This window comes from Carcharodon carcharias, chromosome 19 (assembly GCF_017639515.1).
Source record: "Carcharodon carcharias isolate sCarCar2 chromosome 19, sCarCar2.pri, whole genome shotgun sequence".
NCBI lineage: Eukaryota > Metazoa > Chordata > Chondrichthyes > Lamniformes > Lamnidae > Carcharodon > Carcharodon carcharias.
Window position 1 is genome coordinate 103,848,096 of NC_054485.1, and position 24,645 is coordinate 103,872,740.

General features: G+C 44.3%; 1 protein-coding gene across 1 annotated transcript in view; it reads left to right on the forward strand.

Moving 5' to 3' along the window:
* Positions 1-21,055, forward strand: part of LOC121291302 — a 197,120-nt gene extending 176,065 nt beyond the window's left edge. The window contains exons 36-37 of the mRNA XM_041212375.1: positions 4,201-4,743; positions 20,339-21,055. Coding sequence (XP_041068309.1) covers positions 4,201-4,743; positions 20,339-20,496 — 701 coding nt within the window. The 3' untranslated portion in view covers positions 20,497-21,055. The remainder of the gene's footprint in view (positions 1-4,200; positions 4,744-20,338) is intronic.
* Positions 21,056-24,645: the final 3,590 nt, after the last annotated feature.

Genomic DNA, 24,645 nt, shown 5'->3' on the forward strand with positions numbered 1-24,645 from the left:
TGGTTAATTTCTAGGATGCTCTCTGTTCTCATATTGTTTCCTTGTGAGTGCTTCTGGGTAAGTGTCTGAAGTCATCAGCACTGTGTGTCAAAGCAGTGAAGGGACCTGTATAACCAGAGGAATAGAGCACAGATCTCATGATGCGGTGCCGGAATTGCAGATTGAACCAACAGGCCCGTAGTTGCTGGACTGATCCTTACACCATTTTGTATACAAGGGCGTGACATTTATATTCTTCAGTCCTCCGGCACCACCCCTGTAGCAAAGGAGGATTGGAGATTATGGGCAATCCATCAACATTTTACTTCCCTTGGTATCTTTGGATGCTTCACATCCGGTCCCAGTGACTTAGGAAATTTAAGTAGTGCCAGGCTAACTAATACATACTCTTTATAATTTTTAGCCCATCCAGTTTCTCGAATGTTTACTCTTTCATTATGACTTGGGCAGCATTTTTTCCTCAGAAAATACGAAGTGCTAATTTCGTATCTCAACCACCCCCCTTCTTCCCCGCATTTAATTCCCTTTTATGTCGCTAATCGAATCCACTGCTCCTTTAACCGACCTTTTAATATTCATCTGTTTATATAAGACTTTTTGATTGCTCTTTTTGTTAGCTGTCGGTCTCTTCTCATACCATCTATTTGCTTCACTCATGTTATTTTGGCTTCGCCTCTGAACTCTTATATTCAGTCTGGTTCTCAATTGTGCTATTCACCAGACATATCTCATGTGCACACCTTTTCAGCTTCATCTCACTCTCTATCACTCTCGCCATTGGGGGAGCTCTGGATGTTTTGCCCTGTCTTTCCCTCTCTTGAGAATGTACTTTGACTGCACCTGAACTATCTACTCTTTGGAGACAGCCCATAGTTTAATTACAGTTTTGCCTGCCAATCTTTGATTCCAATTTATCTGGGCAAGAACCATTCTCACTCCCATTGAAGTTAGCCATCCCTGAATTAATTACTTTTATTTCACTCTGGATTGTTTCTTGTCGTTTTCTGTAGATACCCTAAACCTTATAATAATATTAATGATCATTGTCTCCTGCTGGTTCCAATACTGAACCTTGATCCATTTGAGCCACCTCATTCCCCATAGGCAGACCCAGCAATGCCTCCTTCTCCCTGGAAACTGGAAACACACTGATGTACAAAATTCTCCTGAACATCCTCTAGAAAGACAGGCAGACTGGTATTGAAGGCAGTTCAGAGAAGTTTTACGAGATTGATTTCTGGGGTGAGGGGTTTGTCTTATGAGGAAAGATTGAGCAGGTTCTGCCTGTGCTCATTGGGGTTCAGAAGAACGAGAGGTGATCTTAGGGAAAGATTCTGAGGGGGCTTGACAGGGTAGATACTGAGAAGATGTTTTCCCTCGTGGGGGAATCCAAAACCAGGGGCACGGTTTCAAAAATAAGGAATTTCCCATTTAAAACGTGATGAGGAGGAACTTCTTCTCTCAGAGTCTTAGTCTTTGGAATCCTCTACCCCAGAGAGCAGTGGAGGTTGCGTTGTTGAATACATTCAAGGCTGAGTTAGACAGATTTTTGATTGATAGCAGAGTCAAGATTTATTTGCGGGGGGAGGGGGTGTTGGTCAGGCAGGTAAGTGGAGTTAAGACCACAATTAGATCAGCCATGATCTTATTGAATGGCACAGTAGACTTGTAGGGCTGTGTTGCCTACTCTTATGTTCTTATCTAGGAACACTAGACCCTCTCTGCCCATTAAACTTTACCGCTCCAGTCTATATTATTATAACCACTCTAAAATTCTTGCACTTCTTGCAGGAGGATTGGCAAGAGTTGTGGAGGTTATGGGAGCATACTTATTACTGTGGGTGGAGTCACAAGGTGTGGTCCAAAGCCCACGATTCTCCATTCACCTAATGCTGATGAATGGAAATTACTTGGAAGTGATCGACTAATAGGAGAGGAGGAAGAATGGCAAGATTTTTCCGAGGGCTATGTCAATAGGTTCGGAAGTATGGTTAATGATATAATAGTTCTGTCAATCATTTTCTACCTTACGGTGTGTCAGGAGAGATGAGCTGAGCCCAGATATAGGGCTATGATCCTGAAGCCTGCAGGAAGGCAGGGCGGAGGCTCGGGTGCGTTGAGAAAGAATAATTGGTACCTATCCTATTTGCCCAAAGCCACATCATGTATTGTGGAATCGATAGAATTTGTTCAGGTTGAATCATCTACCCCACCCGATCTAATGTAGGTTGGAGTAGAAGGTGGGTTCATTCTCTGTGGGTGTTGTGGTCTCTCAATTTGGGGATTAACTGGTTGTTCCAGTTTTGCTTGCATTCCAGCTCAGCATGTTGTTCAGTTTATAATGTGACTGCAATTATTTCCTCAACTTCTTTACTCTCTTGTTTCCACGTTTCTGGTCTCTGTCTTGAATTTATTTATTCTTCTACTTTCTGCTTTGTTATCCCCTGCCCTCGCTTCTTCTGTGATATCTCTTTTTTGTTGCAGGAATTTTGTCTTCCACACTCTGTGAGACTTTGTCTTTAATTTAATTACTCTGCCTGTTTTTTTTTTCTTTTGCTTTTACCCTTCTTTATCCCATTTTCTATTTTGTCTTGATGTTCGGTCTTACCCCTCTCCTCAACTCATCATTGCTGATGAGGTGTGTGTGTGTGCCTCAGAAAGAGAGAGATTACAGGGTAAGATTAATCTGGGTGGTATTGTAAATCAGTCGCTCAATTCGCATTGCACCTAATATTAATTTCCATTGAAGTTAATGGAAACTAATATTAAGTGAAGCATGAAAGGAGCATATGTGTCTCAAAGTCAAATTGGAGCTGCTGTCGCTGACTCCTTATGTATTTTATAGACCTATGTCACATTCTGCAGTGAGAGATTTGAGGAACCGGGTTTCTCACCTGGGCTCAAGATCGGAACAGGGAGAAAGAGAGCTCCAAAGATTCACAACTGCCTGCAGAGCACTTTCTGGGTTATATGAATAGTCACTTGCTAGCACAGGTCCTGAACATTGCTGGAAAAGACATGTTGTTGAAGATTTTCCTCATGCGCTCACCAGGACATACAAAAGAATAACAAATTTGAAAGGGAGCAGTTTCTACTGTATGAGAAACAGAGTGCTGAATGTGGAGGTGTTGTCATGGAGAATACACCAAGGAGCAGTCACCCCAGCTGTTTAAAATCAAAAAGTCAGGTTGACTCTGATCGGTGAAGGCCCACCTCCCAACAAGTCAGAGTTGACTTTCCTTTTATGAATTTAAACAAAAGCTTTGGGGCGACTGTTCCTTGGTGCTTTCTCCATGGCAATGCCCCAGCCATTCAGAGTCCACTTGCCAACCAATTAGCACCCTTTCCTTGTTTGCGTTATAAATTGTTGTTTCCCTTTGAAATTTGGCATTCTTGCGCCTGTTCTGATGAGTAAAGATGACAAGCTTCGACAGCATGTCTCTTTTTTCAGCAATAATTTTGAGGTTAGAAAAGCAGTGCATAGAAACTGATCCGTTTCTTGCTGGTTTTGCAGGTATAAAACGGGTCCCTATCTCACCCTGCAGCATTCAGCACCCAAAGGCGCCTGAATTAGACATTAGGTGAAAAATGTGCACAGTTGTAGGCAGCACAGATTCAGAAGAGCTTCAATACCTTTTAGGATATAGAGGGGAGATTTACTCGGTGGAGACCAGGGATAAGGGGCTTCTGTTATACGGAGAGATTTCAGAGCCAGTTCCAACCCTCCGCCCTCCCCTCTTCAGCTGAGTGAATATTCCTTCCACACCTCTCTCGGCTCAGTATCCGCCCCGCTGCCTCTCTCCTCGCCCAATGTCTTCCTCCTCCCTACTCTCTCCCCTGACCTGCCCTCTGCCCCCTCCGTGTCTATCCTTTCCATCATTTTGTCTCCCCAGTACCTTCTCCCCAAACCCTTCTGTCTCTTTCAGCTCACCTAGCGACAGAGAATCATTTGTGGCACAGGAGGCCAATCGGCCCATCGGCACCACATAAACCCTCGAGTGGCAGCAGCTTCCAGAAATACAGCCTAAAATGCAGCCGGGGGGGTTGGGCGTTGGGGGAGGGGGTGTTGGGGTGGGTGGAGGGTGGCGGGGTGGTGGGGTGGGGGGGGGGGGGTGGTGGAATCTAAACACCGAAGTTTTTGAATAGATCACGGCCAAAAATTCAATCACTGACGGTGTTAATTTAACTTTCGCTCCCCAGCTCCAGCCTCTCTGACTCTGGACCCGAACACAGCGAATCCCTGGCTCCTCCTGTCTGAGGACCGGACCAGTGTGAGTCTCGGAGACAAAACGCAGCGGCTCCCTGACACCCCGGAGAGGTTTGATTACTGGTTCTGCGTCCTGGGATCGGAGGGATTCACATCAGGGAGACATTACTGGGAGGTGAAGGTTGGGGAGAAGACTCAATGGGAGCTCGGAGTGACGCTGGAGTCCGCCGACAGGAAATTGATGTTGGCCCCGAACCCCGAGAGCGGGTATTGGCCCGTGTGGCTGGAACCCGAAAAAGGTTACTTTGCTGCTAACTCCCATTCGAAAACGCCTCTCACTCCGACCGAGAATCCCCGGAAGATCGGGGTTTTCCTGGACTATGAGGGTGGACAGGTGTCATTTTACAATGCGGACAACATGTCCCATCTCCACACTTTCACCCACTCTTTCACTGAGAGAATCTTCCCCTTTTTCGATCCGGGACTGAACGAGGACGGGTCAAACTCTGCGCCGCTGACGATCTGCGGGGCTAAAGGTCAGTAACAGATCCACCCCATAGTTTCAGACTTCCTCTTCCAGGGGAGAATTAGAACCCCGGGCTGAAATACACCAAGGGAACAACAGACTCCAACTGCGAAAGAGGGGGAGGGGGAGAGGAACCAGGATGAAATTGGACACCAGTGGGAAGGACGTGACATACAAAACCAACCGGGACCTGAGAAATAAAATAATAACCGAAGGAAATAAGCAATAAAAAGGGTGACCAGATAGAAGTGAAATCAAAAGGGAACAGGTGGGAGTATCAGAAACATGGCCAAGCCGAGGGGACGGTAATGAACGGAACATGTCAGTGGGTGACGTGTTGAGAATGGAGAGTGAACAATAAAGTTGGAGGGTAGTGGGTGGGGTGGGGGGCGGGGGGAGGTTGTTTGTTTTATACAGGTAAAAGGAGGAAATGCGAGAAGTGACAAAATGTTTTAATGAGAGGCTGTAATAATCTTCATATACACTCCTGAACGCAAAACTATTTAGGGTCAGTGGTGAAGGAGGGGGCAGGAGGAGGGCTAGGGAGGGGGAGAGGGGGGGCAGCTGGGTAATGAGAGGACCCGGCAGTGAGTGGGAAGAACTGGTTAAAAGGGGAGGAAACTTCGACAGTCGTTGGCGGAGCTGCTCGTTGCTGGGGCGCGAATATACATGTGATTTCAATTCATGCATTCAGGGCGGATAGCGCGATTTTCCTTCCACTGGGATCGCTTCACGTAAAACAGAGTAAGAATGATCTGGGATTAACTCTGAGGCCAGTTCTAACTGCAAAGCAGTCTCTTAATTTACAGGCTCATTTTGGATTAAACTGGGGTTAGCTAGTGGCTAATACACTTAGAAACGATTAATAATTTCTACAACCAGAGCAATGAAATGATAAAAAAAAGGGAAATGCTGGAAATACATAGGTCAGTCGACGCCGGAAGAGCAGGAAGCCAGGTTAAAGTTCCGGTTATATACTCCTGAGGCAGAACTAGAAAGCGTAAGATCAGCGAGGATTGGGGGCAAGAAGGAGGGGAGAGAAGAAACATTTGGGTAGAATGAGCTGTGAACTGCAGGAACCCGGTGACCTTCCTGCTTGTAATGTTGCTCCACAGGCGGAAGGTGGCAACAGGTCACCATGATTGAGATGGATCAGTGCAACACCTCTGCTGTCAAGCCCTGTTATTAAGCCTGTTATTTAGAGAAACAACACTTGCTTTAAGAAAAAGAGATTCCATGTTTAATTACTTTCCAGAGGCCTCACCAGGCCCTCACGGTGGAAAGGGACGGACGGTGGGGAAACTCCACCCATCAAATACTCGATCCTTCCTTTGGTGACAATATATCCGTCACCCTGTTAGATTTATGGAGAAATTCCAACCCGAGATCTCTGATCTCTCTCGAACTCTATCCCTTTCCCTTTAAAATCTACAGATTAAAGATGACACATTCCTGAAATCACTGAGCCATTACTTTCTGATTTAGTTCGTTTCGTTTCCAAATATTTTCAATTTTCCTCGTGTACCACCCCCTTCAAGTCCATTTCTTATTCTTTTTTCAATCGAAGTGTGAATATTTCATGTTGAAAGTTTCCTTTGCAAAATTGCTTTGATCATCAGCTGTGAATAGCCTTGTACATTCATTTTACCCAATTTTAAGCCATGGGAGAAACCATCGCGGCAGGTTTGATGATTCAGATCAGTGTTTCATACACTAATGACTTGTATCGATTCAACAACTTCTAGAATAATTTTATTGATTAATTGATAGTTGTCGTCTCTGCAACGGATCAGACACATTTACATGCTACAATTTCATTCATGTTTTTATTTGAAGTCAGTATTGATAATATTGAAATTCTTGTCCTCTTGTCTGATATCCTGAAGACGTGCACACTTACTGGGAATTCTACAGCTTAAATTAAAAAAAAAACAGGAAAAGAATTCCTTACCAAGGTTTACAATCTCAATTATACAAACTATACTGGGTGGGACCTTTACATTCTCCCAGAGAAAGACTGCTGTCTGTTATTTTTCGCTGACTGTATTCTCTGCTAATGTAAATGTGAAATATGTAACAGCAGAAAATAAAGCAAACCTTTCAATATGCTACTTTATACTAACGCTCAGTTTTGATTTGGAGAAAAATACCTTTCTGAAATACAAAACCCTTCCACAAATTTTAGCACAAGGCAGAGATGGCAGTGCACAGGCTAAACTAGGCAAGGCAAGGCTGAAAGAGCACGGGAGTCAATAGTAAAATGTTAAGTATCTCATGAAATCCAAGTCTTTCTTGGGGCTAATACACAGCATTATCGCCCCATGACATGCCCTCTGTTAGAAACTGTCAAACACGAGTCAGCCACAGTATAATATGTAACTGACATGGCCCTTCCAAACATCATTTAGTGCCGTTGTGATATCATCAGTTCTGAGCCACGCCCCAGTTATCAACAGATTCTATTCACTGTGAGCCTAATTGAAATAAACACAAGCATACCTTACAATAGATGATAGCCCCCACCACCTCCCCACTCCCACACACATGCACGACAGAAGATACGATGAACTTTAACCCATGACTCAGGTTTCCCATTGATATGCTTTGGGGATAATTTGCACTAAATGCACTCTCATTTCCCAGTTGGTTATTGCACATTTCAAACACTTTGATACTGGAATTGATTCAATTTGAATTCCAGGAGAATTTAGTCCGGAAGCTGGCTCCAAGCATTTACACCGTTAAATCCATTCCATTACAGATATATGAACAAGGAGCAGGAGTAGGCTATTCAGCCTCTCGAGCCTGCTCTGCTATTTAATACCATCAGGACTGATCTGATATTAACCTGAAACCTGCATCCCATCTACCACCAATAACTTATCACTCCCTTGCTTACCAAGGATCTATCTATATCTGCCTTAAAAATATTCAAAGAATATCTGTGTGTTATGGGAGATTTTATATGAACATAAACAAAAATACCTGGAAAAACCAGGTCTGACAGCATCTGCAGAGAAGGATGCAGTAGACATTTCGACTCCTTATGACCCTTCATCAGAACTAAGACATATGGACATGAGAGGAAATATAAACTGGTAGAAGGGGGTGGGACAGGAGATCTCGATAGGGGGCCAGTGATAGGTGGAGGCCAAGAAAAGACTGCCAAAGATGTCATAGACAAAAGGACAAAGGGGTGTTGATGGTGGTGATATTAACTAAAGAATGTGCTTGCTAATGGGGACATTAAGGGAAGCAAGCTACTGGCAGATGGCCCTTTCCCCAACCCGACCCTAGGGTCATCTGCCACTAGCTTGCTTCCCTTAATGTCCCCACTAGCAAGCACATTCTTTAGATCAGATCACCACCGTCAACACCCCTTTATCCTTTTGTCTATGACATCTTTGGCAGTCTTTTCTTGGCCTCCACCTATCACTAGCCCCCTATCGAGATCTCCTGTCCCAGCCCCTTCTACCAGCTTATATTTCATCTCATTTCTATATGTCTTAGTTCTGATGAAGGGTCATAGGGATACTAAACATGAACTGTATCCCACTCCGCAGATGCTGTCAGACCTGCTGAGTTTTTCCAGGTATTTTTATTTTTGTTTTAGATTTCCAGCATCTGCAGTATTTTGCTTTTATCTTTATATGATCCCTAACATGATTCTGCCCCCCCAGCAAAAAAAAAAATGAGGTCACAAATTTGTTACTGAGATAAGAGATCTGGATTGCAGTTTTTTGCTTCATTCATTGATGGACGTGGGCGTCGCTGACAAGGACAACATTTGTTGGCCATCCCTAATTTTCCCTGAACTGAATGGCTTGCTAGGCCATTCCATGGGCAGTAAAGAGTCACCCACATTGCTGTGGGTCTGGAGTCACATGTAGGATGGCAGATTCCCTTCCCTAAAGGACATTAGTGAACCAAATGGTCAAAATTCCTAGCATTGTCGTTAATAGTTCCACATTTAACAATTCCACTGGTTGTTGTGATGGGATTTAAAACCACTTCTCCAGAGCATAAGCCTGGCTTCTGGATTAGTAGCCCAGTGACATTACCACTAGGCCACAGTCTCCCCCCGGGTGGGGTAGGGCGGAGAGCTTACAGAAGCAGCGCCAGTGTAATTACAGAAGAACTTTTCTCAATGAAACAACACAGAAGGAGACTATTCAGCCCATCATGCCTCCGTCAGCTATTAGGGAATTTTATTCCATTAAACCCACTGTCCTGATCTATCTTCTTCCTTTTTAAAATTCTCCCTTTTAAATATTCATCCAATTTATTCCTTTGAATGTTGCTGCTGAATTTGCCCACACCAGCTTTTCAGGCAGTGCATTCCACATCATATCTCGCAATGTTAAAGCTTCCTCATGTTACCACTTGCTCTTTCACCAAACACCATGAAATTTATGCCACATCAGGGGGTATTAGGACATCTGACTAAAAGTTAGATTTACCAGCACGTGACAGTGTCAACGCCCAGCTCAGAAAAATGGGGAGGGTGCGTGGCAGGGGTGGCTGTAAAACACCAGCCAAATCCAAACTAATCATGGTTGATATGAAAGGTGATCAACCAGCACTGCGAAGATTCCATGTAATATGTGGAAAGCTGAAAGAGGAAGAGAGAAAAAGGTAGAATTGAAGGAATTCTTAACGAACGAGAAAGAAAGGTTTAGGGAATTACTTCTGAATCTTCAGGCCTAGGCAGTTCAAGACATGGCTATGGTCTTGTTCAATTTCAAATGATTCAACATATCACACTCACTCCAAACAACTGAGATTTGGAAAGCAAGCAATTTCGTGCATTACCTTCCAATGGATTACACATCTGATCTATATCCCCCGCGGTATATCCTGTACCCAGCCGCCAGGATTATGGCTCCCTCACTGGTCAGCAGATCACGTGACTGCAAACATATTTTAAATGAGTTGCCCATGTGTATAATAATCCTCTACAAAGATTAAAACATTATAGTACAGACCGTAGCAAACTCCTTACTCCCGATTAGACTCAATCTTTGACCAGTATTCCTCACCCACTTGAAAGCTGTCTGACAATGTTACACATTGTTGGGGTTGCCACCTTCCTGCTTCGGAACTGCAAGGTTCAGTTTTCCAGTGAAGAGTCATTCGGACTCGAAACGTTAGCTGTGTTCCTCTCCGCAAATGCTGTCAGACCTGCTGAGTTTTTCCAGCTATTTTTGTTTTTGTTTCAGTTTTCCGGTGATTTGTGAACATTAGAAGTATGAAACCGGAGAAATAATGGCGTATTTGCTTCCCACCACTTTGCTTCTCTCCCGCATGATTTGGCGACCATCATCTGTGAATTTCATTTACATGAAATTTTAGAACAGTGCTGAAGCAGTTTCCCAACTGTTCCATGCCAAGAATCCCTTCTGACATGCAGCCAGAGATAACCTGTAATCACGGGCACACATGCTCTTCCCCTACAGTGACCACATCGGTCCTAGCTCGCAAAATGGAATTTCAACTGTTTAGAGGCATCATTGTAATGTTACTGATCAGCAAACAGCAAGGTAAATAAGGTGCTGGCAAGTTATATGCAGAAAGACAAAAAAATTACTTCAGTTAGGTAGATAGATTGGAGAAGTTGGGACTGTTCCCCTTGGAGAAGAGAAGGTTGAGGGGCGATTTGATAGAGGTGTTCAAAAACATGAGGGGCGTAGACAAGAGTGGATAAGGAGATACTGTTCCCATTGGTGGAAGGGTCTAGAACCAGAGAACACTGATTTAAAGTGATTGGCAAAAGAAGCGGTGGCTATATGAGGAAAAGCTTGTTCACGCAGCGAGTAGTTAGGATCTGGAATGCACTGCCTGACTGTGCCAGAGGCAGGTTCAATCGAGGCATTCAGAGGGGAATTAGATCATTATCTGAAAAGGGAAGATGTACAATGCTATAGAGAAAAGGCAGGTGAGTGGTGCTAGGTGAATTGCTCCTTCAGAGGGCCAGCGGGAACATAATGGGCCGAATGGCCTACTTCCATGCTTTAACTTTTCGATGATTCTATGAATCTATGATTCTATGATTCATTAAAAGATTTGAGAGACTGAACGGTGAGGCAATAAGCAGCCAGCACTGAGGGGGCACAAGTCTAATGTCCACTTGCATACATGGTTTCATCTACGGCAGGAGGGAGTGAATCAGCCTTTGCAATCCTTTCCCCATCCTGCCTCTCCCAGCATCCTCCTCTTCCTCTTCCCTAACCCCCTCCTAACTTCCCCCTCCTCGTCCTCCTCTCCATCCTCCTTCAGAGCCCCCTCCTCACAGCATTATCCATCCTGCTGCCCGTTTCCCTCCTCTTCCTGCTCCCCAGATGCTGTTCTTGTTGAACCATTGCTCCCCGCTCCTCCTTCTCCACAACCTCCCTCCTCCTCTGCAATTCCCCCTCCTCCCCATTTCTCTATTACTCCACCCATCTGCCCAGCCTTAACCTGCTCCTGACACCCATTCTACTATCTCCTCCTCACCACCGCCCCTCTTCTTCCCCCAAAGCCCTGGCCCTCCGCCTCATCTCATACCTCCATCCCATTCTTCCTCAATATCAATTCCCCTCTTCCTCTTCATGTGATCACTTCCAATCCCTCACCCCTACATACCCTCATCCTCACCCCAATTCCTCCCCCTCCTCAGACACATACCCCTCCTTTCCATTCCCATCCCCTTCTCCGCCTCATCCCATCCATTCTCCAACGTCACACACATCACTCACCTCCATCCATCTCTTCCCTTCCTCCTCCTCAGCGCCACCTCCCCTCCTCGTCCTCACCTACCCTTGTCAGACCCATTCTCCTTCCTCACCCCATACCCTATTTTCCTTCTCTCCCCATCCCCTCCTGACCAAATCTCCCCTCCTCTTCCTCAACACCATCTCCTCCTCCTCCTATCCTCCACCCCCTCCTTTTCTTCACTTAGCCCCCTTCCTCCTCATCCCCATCATTCCCCCTCCTCCTCACCTCCAGTTGGTCATGGGATGATTAGTTCTTGACAATGTGCTCGCTTGTTTTACAGAGCTCACTACTCGTGACATCACTTTCTTGGCTGACATGGGAACATTCAGCCTCTCGAGCTCCATCTGCTACTCATCTAGATAGTGGTTGATCTGCATTTTAACTTAAATTGCCTTGGGTATCAAGGGCTTAATTTCAAAGTTTGCAGGTGGCAAAACATTTGCAAATGTATCAAACAGTGTGGAAGATAGTAACTGACACAGGAGGATATGGGCAGGCTGGTGAAATGGGCAGTTAAACACTAGATATAGTTTAACATAGAGAAATCTGAAATGATACATTTTGGTCAGCACAATGAGGACAGACAACATAACCTTCTTTTCATTATTTCATGGGATGTAGATATTGCTGTCAATGGCCAGTATTTGTTGTCCATCTCTAATTGCCCTCGAACTGAACAGCTAAGCCATTTTAGACTCAACCACATTGCTGTGAGTCTGGAGTCACATGGAGGTCAGGCTGGGTAAGGATGGCAGATTTCCTTCCCTAATTTGTGATGTTACATGGTCAACTTTACTGAGATGTCGCATTCCAGATTTATTAATTGAACTTAAATTCTACCAGCTGCTGCAGTGGGATTTGAACCCGTGTCCCCTGGGCCACTGCATAGAAGGGAGAATGGCCTCCTTCTGTGCTGTATGACCTTTTCAAGGCAATTAGGAATGGCATCAAATACTGGCATTCCCATGAAAGAATACATTTTTAAAAATGATTATATGATTTCATGAGGTTTCCCCATCTGAAACACTTGGGTCTTCCCGATGGAAATGATCGAAGCGCCACTGGAAACTTTTAGAGCCACTTCCTTAACACAAGGCGCCTTTTATTATCGACCGAGTGAGTTCAGACTGGGACATTGTAACAAACGAGGGTCTGGAACAAGGTGAAAATAAAACAGACAACACTTTTGCTTCATAATTATTTGATTTCATAAAGCACTGAATCATTGTATTTAAAAACAAACATTGCTGCTTCATGGCATATTTTAATAGTCAGAGGCTGGGGATTCTGAGGTGAGTAATGCACCTCCTGACTCCCCAAAGCCTGTCCACTATCTACAAGGCACAAATCAGGAGTATGATGGAATACTCCCCACTTATCTAGATGAGTGCAGCTCCCACAATGCTCAAGAACGTCAACACCAACCAGGGTAAAGCAGCCCGCTTGGCTGGCTCTCCATCCACCACGAGCCCACAGTGCCAATCTATAGGACACAGTCACTAAGGTTCCTTCAACAGCACCTTGCAAATCGCAACTTCTACTACCCAGGAGGACAGCAACAATAGTTGCATAGCAACACCACCACCTACCAGTTCCCTTCCAAGTCACTCACCATCCTGACTAGGAAATGTATCGCTGTTCCTTTAATGTCGCTGTGTCAAAATCCTGGAACTCACTCCCTAACTGTGCGATGGGTGTACCTTCCCACATGGACTGCAGCAGTTCAAAAAGACAGCTCTCTACCAGCTTCTCAAGAGCAATTAGGGATGGGCAACAAATGCTGGCCTTGCCAGTGATGCCAGCAACCCGTGGAACAATAAGAAGAAAACAGCCCCTGGTCGCAGAGGTGTCGAACTGATTCATCTCAAACACAGTGATGTCTCACCACCTTCCACCTGTGGACCAACATTACAGGCAGGAAAGTCACCGGGTTCCTGTAGTTCACATTCTACCCAGTAAGTTAGAAGGGGGGAGAGAGACGTCTGGGAGGACGAAGGGATGGTGAGGGAGGCAAGAGCAGGAGGCGGTGAGTGGGAAGAGGGAGATGGAGAGGGGGCAATTCTGTAGTGTGGAGAGGACAGAGAAAGAGAGAGGAAGGGAGATATCGAAGGAGGGAAGGGGAGAAAGTGCATGCTGCGTGAAGGAGATGGAGTGAGACAAGGGAAGGAAGGGAAAGGGGTGGAGTAGGGCGAGCACCCTCCTGGAGAGGGAGGGAGAGGGCATGAGGTGGAAGAGGGGAAGAGATGGCACAGGCAGAGAAGAAAGTGTCGGAGGTAGAGGGAAGATAGGGAGAGAACAGGAGAGGTGAGGAGAAAGAGCAGGTGGGAGAGAGGAAAAAGTGTGGAAGTGGAGGGAAGAGTGGTGGACAGTGATGAGTGGGAGTGGGAAAAAGCGGGAGGGAGAGAGGCGGCAATGGGTGGAGAGTGGAATAATGGGAAGGGTTTACTGTGAAGCTGGGAAGGTTGGGAGGAGGCGGGGAAATCCCAACGGCGAGTACCAAGACAAAAATGGCTGATTTTCCCCACTCTACATCAAAAGTAGAAAAATAAATACCTTTCTCGCTGGTCCCCACATCTAGATGAGCTCATGTTATCCCTATTCTGAACAGGATTCTAAAGAACCAATAGGCCGTCATTAGCATGTTGATGGGGCCCAGTGCTTGGGCGTTTTCGGCAACTGCCCAAAACAAAATGACCCAACCCAATTTCCTATTGGGCTAGAATCAGGGAATTTCACAACAGCGGAGGGGGACATTCGGCCCAACGTATCTGTGCTGGCTCTTTGAAAGGGCAGTCTATTTCAGTCCCACAGCAAAAAGCTTTTGCCTGCAGCCTGGCAAATGAACTCTCCTCAGCTCTATATCCAATTCTCTTTCTAACTTTCCTATGAAATCTGCTTCCGTCATCCTCTCGGGTAGTGATCATAAAAACACTGCGTGTGAAAAAGAAATCTTCATTTCCCTTTGGTTAGTTTGAATGTTATTTTAATTATATGCTTCCTGGTTAGAGACTCCCTTGCCAGAGTAAACAGTATCTATCTACTCCATCAAAACACCTCATAACTTTTAACACTTCTATTAGATCCTCCGTTAATTTTCTCTTTTCTAAGGACAACAACCCCAGTTTCTCCAGCCTCTCTCCATATAACAGGAGTCCTTGATACCAGGTGCCACCTTGGTGAATCGCCTTTGCCCCTTTCCAAGGCTTCGACATCTTATGGCTGACCATAATTGTACATAGTATTCGAGCTGAGGCCTATTGCAAGAGACTGAAACCTGGAATTGGTCCTATTTATACCTGTAAAACTGACGTAAAGGAGGTGGGGTGGTGGAGGGTGGGGGGTGTCACTTTCTATCTCCTTGTTCCCTAACAGACACACGACCGACACTTGGTACAGAGAGATACATGTGCGTTTTTTTCTGATGTGGGAGAGTGGGAAGGGGGGAAGGGTGGGCGGTAGGCCTTCCTTTTGGCGCTCCCATCCTGCTCATTTCTTCACCGACTGTGAGGAACTCTTGCAGCCTCAGTCTCCCGCTATTCTCAGGGCCTTCAGAGTGCGTCAAGACCCTTTAACATTAGCAAAGAGTTTATCACAGAAGCTCCAATGTGTCTTGGAGGCATGTTTTAGGTCCTAGTGTATTAGATGCTCCTATCGGGCTCTGCTCAACGTTCGTTTCTGTTAACTTCAATGGAGATTAATATTGGACTCGACATAAAATGAGCGACCGATTTGCTGTCATCCGCCTTGCGTTTCCACCTGTTTTTAACACTGCAATTTATCTCTGCAGGCGGCGTCAGTCACACACCACTAATCGGCACTGTCAAAGTGGGGAGAGGGGGGAAAATGCCGAGTAAAGGGTTAATGGTTATGGTAATGAGACTATGATGTTAATGATGTTGCAAGCATGACACCAGGGTCAGATGACCTAGAGAATCCGAGAGATCAAGACACGAACAGACTGCCCAGTGAATCATTTTCTTATCATGAAGTCTTGTAAATATTATGAATAAATAGTTTCAAGAAAAAGTGGGTATCGATTATCTCCGCTTAAAGTACCAACAGCAGGGAAGGAAAGAAAAATTATTAAAAGGATAAAATGAGCAGGGGAGCTAAATTTAAACAAACTTCAACAGAGGGAATGAGAAGGAAAAGAGAGGCTTTTAGCAGGTACAAGGGGGGTAAATCAGTGGAGGTATTAGTAGAGTACAGTAAGTGCATGGTGGAGCTTAAGAAAGCAATTAGGAGAGCAAAGAGGGGATATGAGAAAGCTCTGGCTGACAAAAGTAGGGAAAATCCCAAGGTATTCTATAAGTATATCAATGAGAAGAGAATAACCAGGGAAACAGTAGGGCCCATTAGGGACCAAGGGGGCAATCTATGGGTGGAGCCAGAGGACATCGGTAGAGTGTTGAACGAATACTTCACATCCATCTTCACCCAATAGAATGAGGATGAAGATATGGAACTCGGGGAGAGACTGCGAGGTTCTTGAGCAAATTGATATAGGGAGTGACAAAATATTTGAGGTGTTGGCAGGCTTAAAAGTGACAAATCCCCAGGTCTGGATGATTTGTGTCCCAGTCTGCTGAGGGAGGCAAGGGAGGAGATCGCAGGGGCTCTGACCCAATTTTTAAATTCCGCTCTGGCCACAGGGGAGGTGCCAGAGGACTGGAGAACAGCTAATGTGGTTCTGCTATTTAAGAAGGGTTTGAGAGATAAGCCAGGGAACTACAGACCAGTGAGTCTCATGTCAGTGGTAAGGAAACTATTGGAGAAAATTCTGAAGGGGAGTATCTATCCCCACTTGGAGAGACAATGTTTGATCAGGGATAGTCAGCATGGCTTTGTCAGAGGAGGTCATGCCTAACAAATTTGATTGAATTTTTTGAGGAGGTGACCAGGTGTGTAAATGAGGGTAGTGCAGTTGATGTAGTTTATATGGATTTAAGCAAAGCCTTTGACAAGGTCCCACATAGGAGACTTATAAAGAAGGCAAATGCACATGGGATACAGGGCAATTTGATAAGGTGGATTCAAAATTGGCTTAGTTGTAGGAGACAGAGGGTGATGACAGAAGGCTGCTTTAGTGACTGGAAACCTGTGTTCAGTGACGTATCACAGGAATCTGTGCTGGGTCCCCGTTATTCATCATTTATATAAATGACATAGATGACTATGTGGGGGGTAGGGTTAATAAGTTTGTGGATGACACAAAGATTGGCCAGGTGGTTAACAGTGACATTGAGTGTCTTGGGCTACAGGGAGATATAGATGGGATGGTCAAATGGAGTGGCAAATGGAATTTAACCCTGAAAAGTGTGAGGTGATACACTTTGGAAGGTGTAATTTGACAAGGAAGTATTCATTGAACGGCATGACTCTAGGAAGTTCTGAGGAACAAAGGGGCCTTGGCATGTGTGTCTATAGATCTCTGAAGGTGGAGGGGCATGTCAGTGGGGTGGTGAAAAAGGCATGTGGGACACTTGCCTTTATCAGTCGAGGTGTAGATTACAAAAGTATGGATATCATGTTGGAGTTGTATAGAACTTTGGTGAGGTCACAGCTGGAGTACTGTGTGCAGTCCTGGTCGCCACGTTATAGGAAGGATGTGATTGCACTGGAGGGGATGCAGAGGAGATTCACCAGGATATTGCCTGGGATGAAACATTTACGTTATGAAGAGAGGTTGGACAGACTTGGATTGGTTTTGTTGGAGCAGAGAAGACTGAGGGGGCGGCCTGATCGAGGTGTACAGGATTATGAGGGGCATAGACAGGGTGGATAGGGAGCAGATGTTCCCCTTAGTTGAAGGGTCAGTCACGAGGGGACATAAGTTCAAAGTGAGGGGAAGGAGGTTTTGGGGGGGCAGGGTTGGGGATGTGAGGAAAAACCGTTTTACCCAGTGTTTCGGAAAATGGAGTGAGCACTCAGACCCAGGAGGTTTGTCTTGGAAGCCTTTATTGAATCGTGATATCATGGAGAGCCCAGCAGCATACAATGGAGCTAGCCGGGCACTCTGAGGAAGCATCAGAATACACACATAGTTATAGCAAAAGCGTGCAAATTACAAAGCTGCTTGACCCTTAGTAATTAATAACATTGAAATTTTTATCAAAAACAAAAACAGAATTACCTGGAAAAACTCAGCAGGTCTGGCAGCATCGGCAGAGAAGAACAAAGTTGACATTTCGAGTCCTCATGACACTTCAACAGAACTGAGTAATAACAGGAGAGGGGTGAAATATAAGCTGGTTTAAGGTGGGGAGGGGGGGTGGTGGTGGCGGTGGAGGGAGAGAAGTGGGGGTGGCTGTGGTTGTAGGGACAAGCAAGCAATGATAGGAGCAGATAATCAAAAGATGGCACAGACAAAAGAACAAAGAAGTGTTGAAGGTGGTGATATTTTCTAAAAGAATGTGCTAATTAAGAATGGATGGCAGGACACGCAAGGTACAGCTCTAGTGGGGGTGGGGTGAAATAAGACTAACAGGGCTTAAAAGGATATGATGAGAGGATCCCATGGAAAATGAACTCTTGTTACAGTGAGAGATAGGATTACTATATACCCAAATGTTATCTTAATGTTTATATAACATTATATAAAAATAGTGGAAATAGGTGGGAAAAGAAAAATCTATATAATTTATTGGAAAAAAACAAAAGGGGGGGAAGGGAAGAAACGGAAAGGGGGTGGGGATGGAGGAGGGAGTTCAATATCTAAAGTTGTTGAAATCAATATTCAGTCTGGAAGGCTGTAAGTGCCTAGTCGGAAGATGAGTTGCTGTTCCTCCAGTTTGTGTTGAGCTTCACTGGAACAATGCAGCAAGCCAAGGACAGACATGTGGGCAAGAGAGCAGGGTGGAGTGTTAAAATGGCAAGTGACAGGAAGGTTTGGGTCATTCTTGCGGACAGACCGAAGGTGTGCTACAAAGCGGTCATGCAGTTTGCGTTTGGACTCTCCAAAGTAGAGGAGACTGTGGCATGCATACAATTGTTCTATCTTACTTCATAATTACACAGAACCTAGAGTAGTTACACAAAAACCTTGAGTAGCCCATCTGGTGATTAGTCATCTGGACAGACAACAGATAGCATGACTCCACCCTGTCTCATGTGCTGATAACAGACATACTAGCTTTGTTTCAAGGACTCTTTGTAGTTTGCTTATTATACTTGTTTTCTTTCCTCCACAATAGCTGACAGCGCAGGTTTGTCTACTACTGGTGCAAGTACACTTTGTTGTAGTATTCCACCATGGTTTAACGACTTAACCCTTTGTTATCCTGTAGATGTATTTTATTCTCCCACACTCAGAGGATGGTAATGGTCTGGAATGCGCTGCCTGGGAGGGTGGTGGAGGCGGGTTGCCTCACATCCTTTAAAAAGTACCTGGATGAGCACTTGGCACATCATAACATTCAAGGCTATGGGCCAAGTGCTGGTAAATGGGATTAGGTAGGTAGGTCAAGTGTTCCTCACGTGTCGATGCAGACTCGATGGGCCGAAGGGCCTCTTCTGCACTATGATATTCTGTGATTCTGTGAAATGGGTAAGACACTATTGCTGTACAAAAGAAGAAAGATATACTAAAGAGCAGGGGAGTAAAAGAGGGAACAAAGAGAAATGAGGCAGAAGATAAAGAATTGGAGACAGAGAAATTTGGAAAATTTAAACAAAAAGGAATAAAGAAGCTGAGGAAGAAACTATACCCATGAGTTGACCAACAGCCTGACCAGAAATACCAGCAAATTCAGTGACCCCAAAAGCCATAGAGAAGGAATTCATCTCCCACTTGAACACACACAAGATACACTCCAGGACACATGATTCTTCCTGAAGGAAGGCCATCGATCCCACATCACATGTTCTGATATTGGACCAACAGGACATGCATCATATCATCCATTCCCAGATATCAGAGACTCAGCCCCGCCCTCCTGCTGACTTGGAACGCCAGGCCTACCTCTGGGCTCAGGTCATCTCCTCTGATGCTTCCTAAATTAGAAAATGCATGACAGAATTAACGTTGCCTCCGACCCAACAGATATCAACTTCCAGAGTAGAGTTATCTTACATCTAGTATCACCAATGTAGGCTTTTTCACAGTCTGTGTATTATCAGAAAAGCTTGCCACTTCTTCTCCTCCACCAGCCAGTCACTTCCAAGTATACACCAACATTATATGGATGAAAATTTAAGGTCAATAGCTCTGAAATGTTTTGATAAGCCAACCATGTGTGTCAGTCCCTGCCAGGGATATGGGCCATCAGTCAATTTTGCAAAAAGAAAACACATAACTTCCAAACTTTTTTAAAATCCATTATTTCATGGGATGTGGGTGTCGCTGCCAAAGGCAGCATTTATTGCCCATCCCTCATTGCCCTTTGAAATGAATGGCTTGAGAGTCAACCAGATTGTTGTGGGCCTAGAGTCACATGTAGGCCAGACCAGGTAAGGATGGCAGATTTCCTTCCCTAAAGAGCACCAGCGAACCAGATAGGTTTTTAACAATAATTAACAATAATTTGATGATCACCATTAGCTTTCAATTCTAGATTTTTTAACTGAATTTAAATTCCACCAGCTGTCAAGGTGGGATTTGAACCCATGCCTACAGAACATTAGCCCGGGCCTTTGGAGTGTTACTACATTACCACTATGCCACTACCTCTCTATATATGGCACAAATGCAAATGTCATCTCAAAGTTTATTCCCCTGTGATCTAAATTCCTACACCAAGCACTTGAGATAATGTCCTAGGAACTTTTAGATTTATCATAACCATGTTAATACATAAAAAGGTAAGAATATCACCAAATGTTTATCATACAAATTCTTCACTGTTTTCTTTTAGTTGGTGACTGGGATCTTGATGGCCAGAAAATGATGATACAGTCAGGGAATGGATTCAGGCTTGTCTGCATTAGCTACCTCTGTAACTCTTGCCAATTCTCCTGCATCAAAAGCCATGCTAAGCTTTGTTTCCATGCTTCATCAGGCTTAATGACTTGAGTTTGGACATCGCATGATCATGGTATGGAAATGTTGCACCATGGAGGATGTAAGGCTCCCAGCGGGTTTTCTCCAACTGGGCGCAACAACTATTGCAGGCCGTTGGAGGCAGCAGTTCATCTGAAGTTTTATTAGTTATTTTGATGGAGGGTTGAAGATGGGATGCCAATCAGGAAAACACTGGAACTGTGGAGACTGGGGTTGAAAACATCATACAGGAGCTTTTCAGCATCAGATGGAAAAAATTTGTATTGAAGATAACGAGATTTTTACGCACTCAAATTCCATTCATTTAGACACATGTATTAGGGATTGCAGTAGGCAACATTTGCTCAGAAGGGCAGTTCGAGGTTTAATTGGTCAGCAAGGTTGCAAACTGTCTAGAAAAGTCTAAGACAGTGGATGAGGAGAGGTTGAAATTTTGGTAAAGGTCAAACGTTTGTAACAGGTTCCGAATCTCATTAGAACAGTGATTACGTTTCAAAATATTTCATTGGCTATAAAAAGCTTTGTGGCATTTTGTGTTGGTGAAATGTCTAAATATAAGTCCTTTCTTTTACCTCCGTTGTAATCATTTCTATGTGGCCAGGGGTTGCATGAAATATCCTTAATGATGTTGGTCACTCATTGGCTTTTCAACCCCCTCTCTCACCCCTTTAACCCCATACACATTTAAACAACTTCATTTGCCTCTTCGGAGGAGTCGGTAGATTTCCTGGATTCACCTCCACTCTCAAGAACCATGCAAGATTTGTGCTCTAAATCCTTGAGAAAGGCTCCCTCAATACTGTGCTAACAACCAACACTAAAATTGGATTGGGCCTCTGGTCAAATTGATGAAGCGAGCAGTGGGCTCATTTACACAGTCCCTGCTCGATTGATGGGGTCACTCAAAAATAAACTCTTTCCGTCTAAACTGCCATGCCACTCTCTCTCTTTTCTATTTTCAAGGCTAACCCTACTCGTAATGCACTTATTAGTTTATTAAAACCTCTGAATACTAATCCCGATCATCTTGTGAGGAGACATTGAGGAAACTGGTATTCTCTAGAGTTCGGACAATGAGAGGTTCATTGAAACTGACAAAATGCTTACAGGGCATGACAGGGTAGATGTAAATAGGATGTTTTCCCTGGCTGGTGAGTCTAGAAGCAGGGGACACAGTCTCAGAATAAGGGTTAGGCCATTTAAGACTGAAATGAGGAGGAATTTCTTCACTCAGATGGTAGGGAATCTTTGGAATTCTTTACCTCAGAGGGCTGTGAAAGCTCAACCATTGAGCTTGTTCAAAACAGAAATTGATAGATTTCTGGATAATAATGACAACGAGGGATATAGGGATAGTGGGAAAAGTAGCATAGAGGTAGGTGATCGGCATGATCCCTTTGAATGGCAGAGCCTACCCAACGGGTCAAATGGCCTACTCCTGCTCCTATGTTCCTACAATCCCTCTATACTGCCTCAGATGTTTAATGCTTAAGGTCGCCGTCGGCCTTCCTTTATCCAATGCAAATATTCCCAGCTTCTCCTCATGACTAGGTTATCTCACCCCACCTCTCAGATTAGTTGCCTTTTAACACATGTCCTCCAATGTCTTTCTAATCATATATTGTTTATAACATTACTCCGAGCTCCAGACGGAACACAGTCTCTGCTCTACTAACTTTATATCACATTCTGAGATTTGTGCTCCATCTCTCTGGTTACACAAATCACTTATCTGGTTTAACACACAGGGCTGAAGGATTCAGCCACTTACCCGGGGATATCCAGAAGAAAACCACCTGGATGTCTGGAAGTAACCTTAACACTTCTCATCTGGATTTATACATTAGGAAAAGGAATATGTGAGTTTTACTGGGATTAATGGCGTCTACCATTTCTCTCCACGCCGTGTATGGTAAAGGGCATTTGAACTTTCCAGTACACAGGTTGCCTGCTGCCACTAATGTTCTTGACGGTCATCACTCATCCTATAAATGTTAAACAGTTAATGGTATAAAGTGATCATGAACAATTTCCTGTGTTATTCTACAAAACGTTTCCTCCTGTCTGAAAAACAACAATTCAGCTGTTTCCTGTCAGTCAACCAATTTTGTCTTCATGCTGCTACTGCGCCTTTTATTCCATGGGCTCTAGTTTTGCTGACAGGCCTGGTATTTTTTAAATGAAAAACAGTAAGTTAATAATGATGCAATGCTGTCACCTAATGGTTTAAGATAATGTCTGAGTTTCACATGTGTGGCATGGAGTCTTTGGGACCACATATATTGCATTTTATCAAATACTGATTGGAAGGCCATGCACACCACACTAATCACTTCATTCCCCTCTGCTTTCTTTGTTACCTCATCAAATAAACTCAAGTAAGTTAGTTAAAGACGATTTTCCCTAACAAATCCGTGCCCATAATTGATCCATCCTGCTCACATGACTATTAATGCTGTCTGAAGTTATCGTTTGTGAAACCTTCTCCGCCACTGAGATTAAACTGCTTGGTGTGCAGATGCTGGCCTTATCATGATAATCTTTATTTGAAGAAGGGTGTTACATTTTCAAATCTCTTGTCCGCTGGCACCAGCAAACTGAATGCTGCAACATATATCAAACCCAGTGCATTAATGTTGAATCCTAATGCCACGTAACTGTGATATAAATATGGCATTTTCTATCTAACCTTTCCCATTGATAGTCATGGAATGCATAATTAAGAATGGGATTGAAGGAAATCAATTTTGCAAAGGTGGATTTGATCAGATTCAAGTGTAATATTAATTATAAGATTCATAGTATGATCCAGCACAGATGAGGCCAGTGGCAGCAATACACCTTGTAACGCTGAAAGACTTTCATTCATACGGAGTCTCAACCCATTCCAGAAACTTACTGGACCCGTAATAAATTACTTGCAAGTTCAAGAGCCGCCCCTCGGTAGGAAAATTAAAAGCAATTTAAATGCAGCACCGTTCTACCAGAGAGAAAATAAAATACAAATAACTAGCTGACCTCTTTTTGGTGACGCTGGTTGAGGGAGGCATGATGTCCAGGACACCGGGAGAACTCTCCTGCTCCTCTTCACTGGGATCTGAAACACCCACTTGAGGCATCTCAATGGAAGGGTTGAGCTGGTCATGTAAAGATAATAGCAGAAGTGGACCAGCCTCAAATGTTTTCCATCTTCCAATTAAAGCATGGCTGACTTCTACTTCAACTACATTTACATGCCTTAGCTCCATATCCCTTGATAGCCTGGAAAATTCCAATTGTCCAAGTACTCGTTGCCATTTCAGGGGAGAGAATTCCAAGTTTTCCTATTTTGGTTGTAAAATTGTGAACTGAACTACCTACCTCTAATTTCAAAGGTGATGACAGAAGTCCCACCATGCTGGTGATAGGTGAAAGTATTTTCCAAACTAGAGTAGAATTCCTTCCAGCGGGGAGGATTGTCATGAATGACAGAGCCTTCCCAGATTTTCCTTCCACTAAAATTAATGTATTTTAAAAATATTCTTTCATGGGATGCAGGCAATGCTGGCAAGGCCACCATTAGTTTCCCATCCCTCATCACCCTTGAAATTATTGGTTTGCTAGGCCATTTCAGGGAGCATTTAAGAGTCAATCACGTTGCTATGGGTCTGGAGTCACACATGGGGCAGAATGGGTAAGGATGGCAGATTTCCTTCCCTAAAGGACATTAGTGAGCCAAATGGGTTTTTACAACAATCAATGACAGTTTCATGGTCACTATTACTGAGACTAGCTTTAAATTCTAGATTTTAATAACTGAGCTTAAATTACACCAACTGCCATAGTTGGATTTGAACCCATATCCTCAAAACAATAGCCTGGGTATCTGGATTACTGGCCCAGTAGCATTACCACCATACCATCACAGAGACCTGTCCTCATGGCAGACTGGTACAGAAGGTAAAGTCACACGGGATCAGAGGTGAGCTGGCAAGATGGATAGAGAATTGGCTTGGTCATAGAAGACAGAGGGTAGCAGTGGAAGTGTGCTTTTCTGAATGGAAAACTGTGACTAGTGGAGTTCCGCAGGGATCAGTGCTGGGACCTTTGCTGTTTGTAGTATACATAAATGATTTGGAGGAAAATGTAACTGGGCTAATTAGTAAGTTTGCAGACGACACT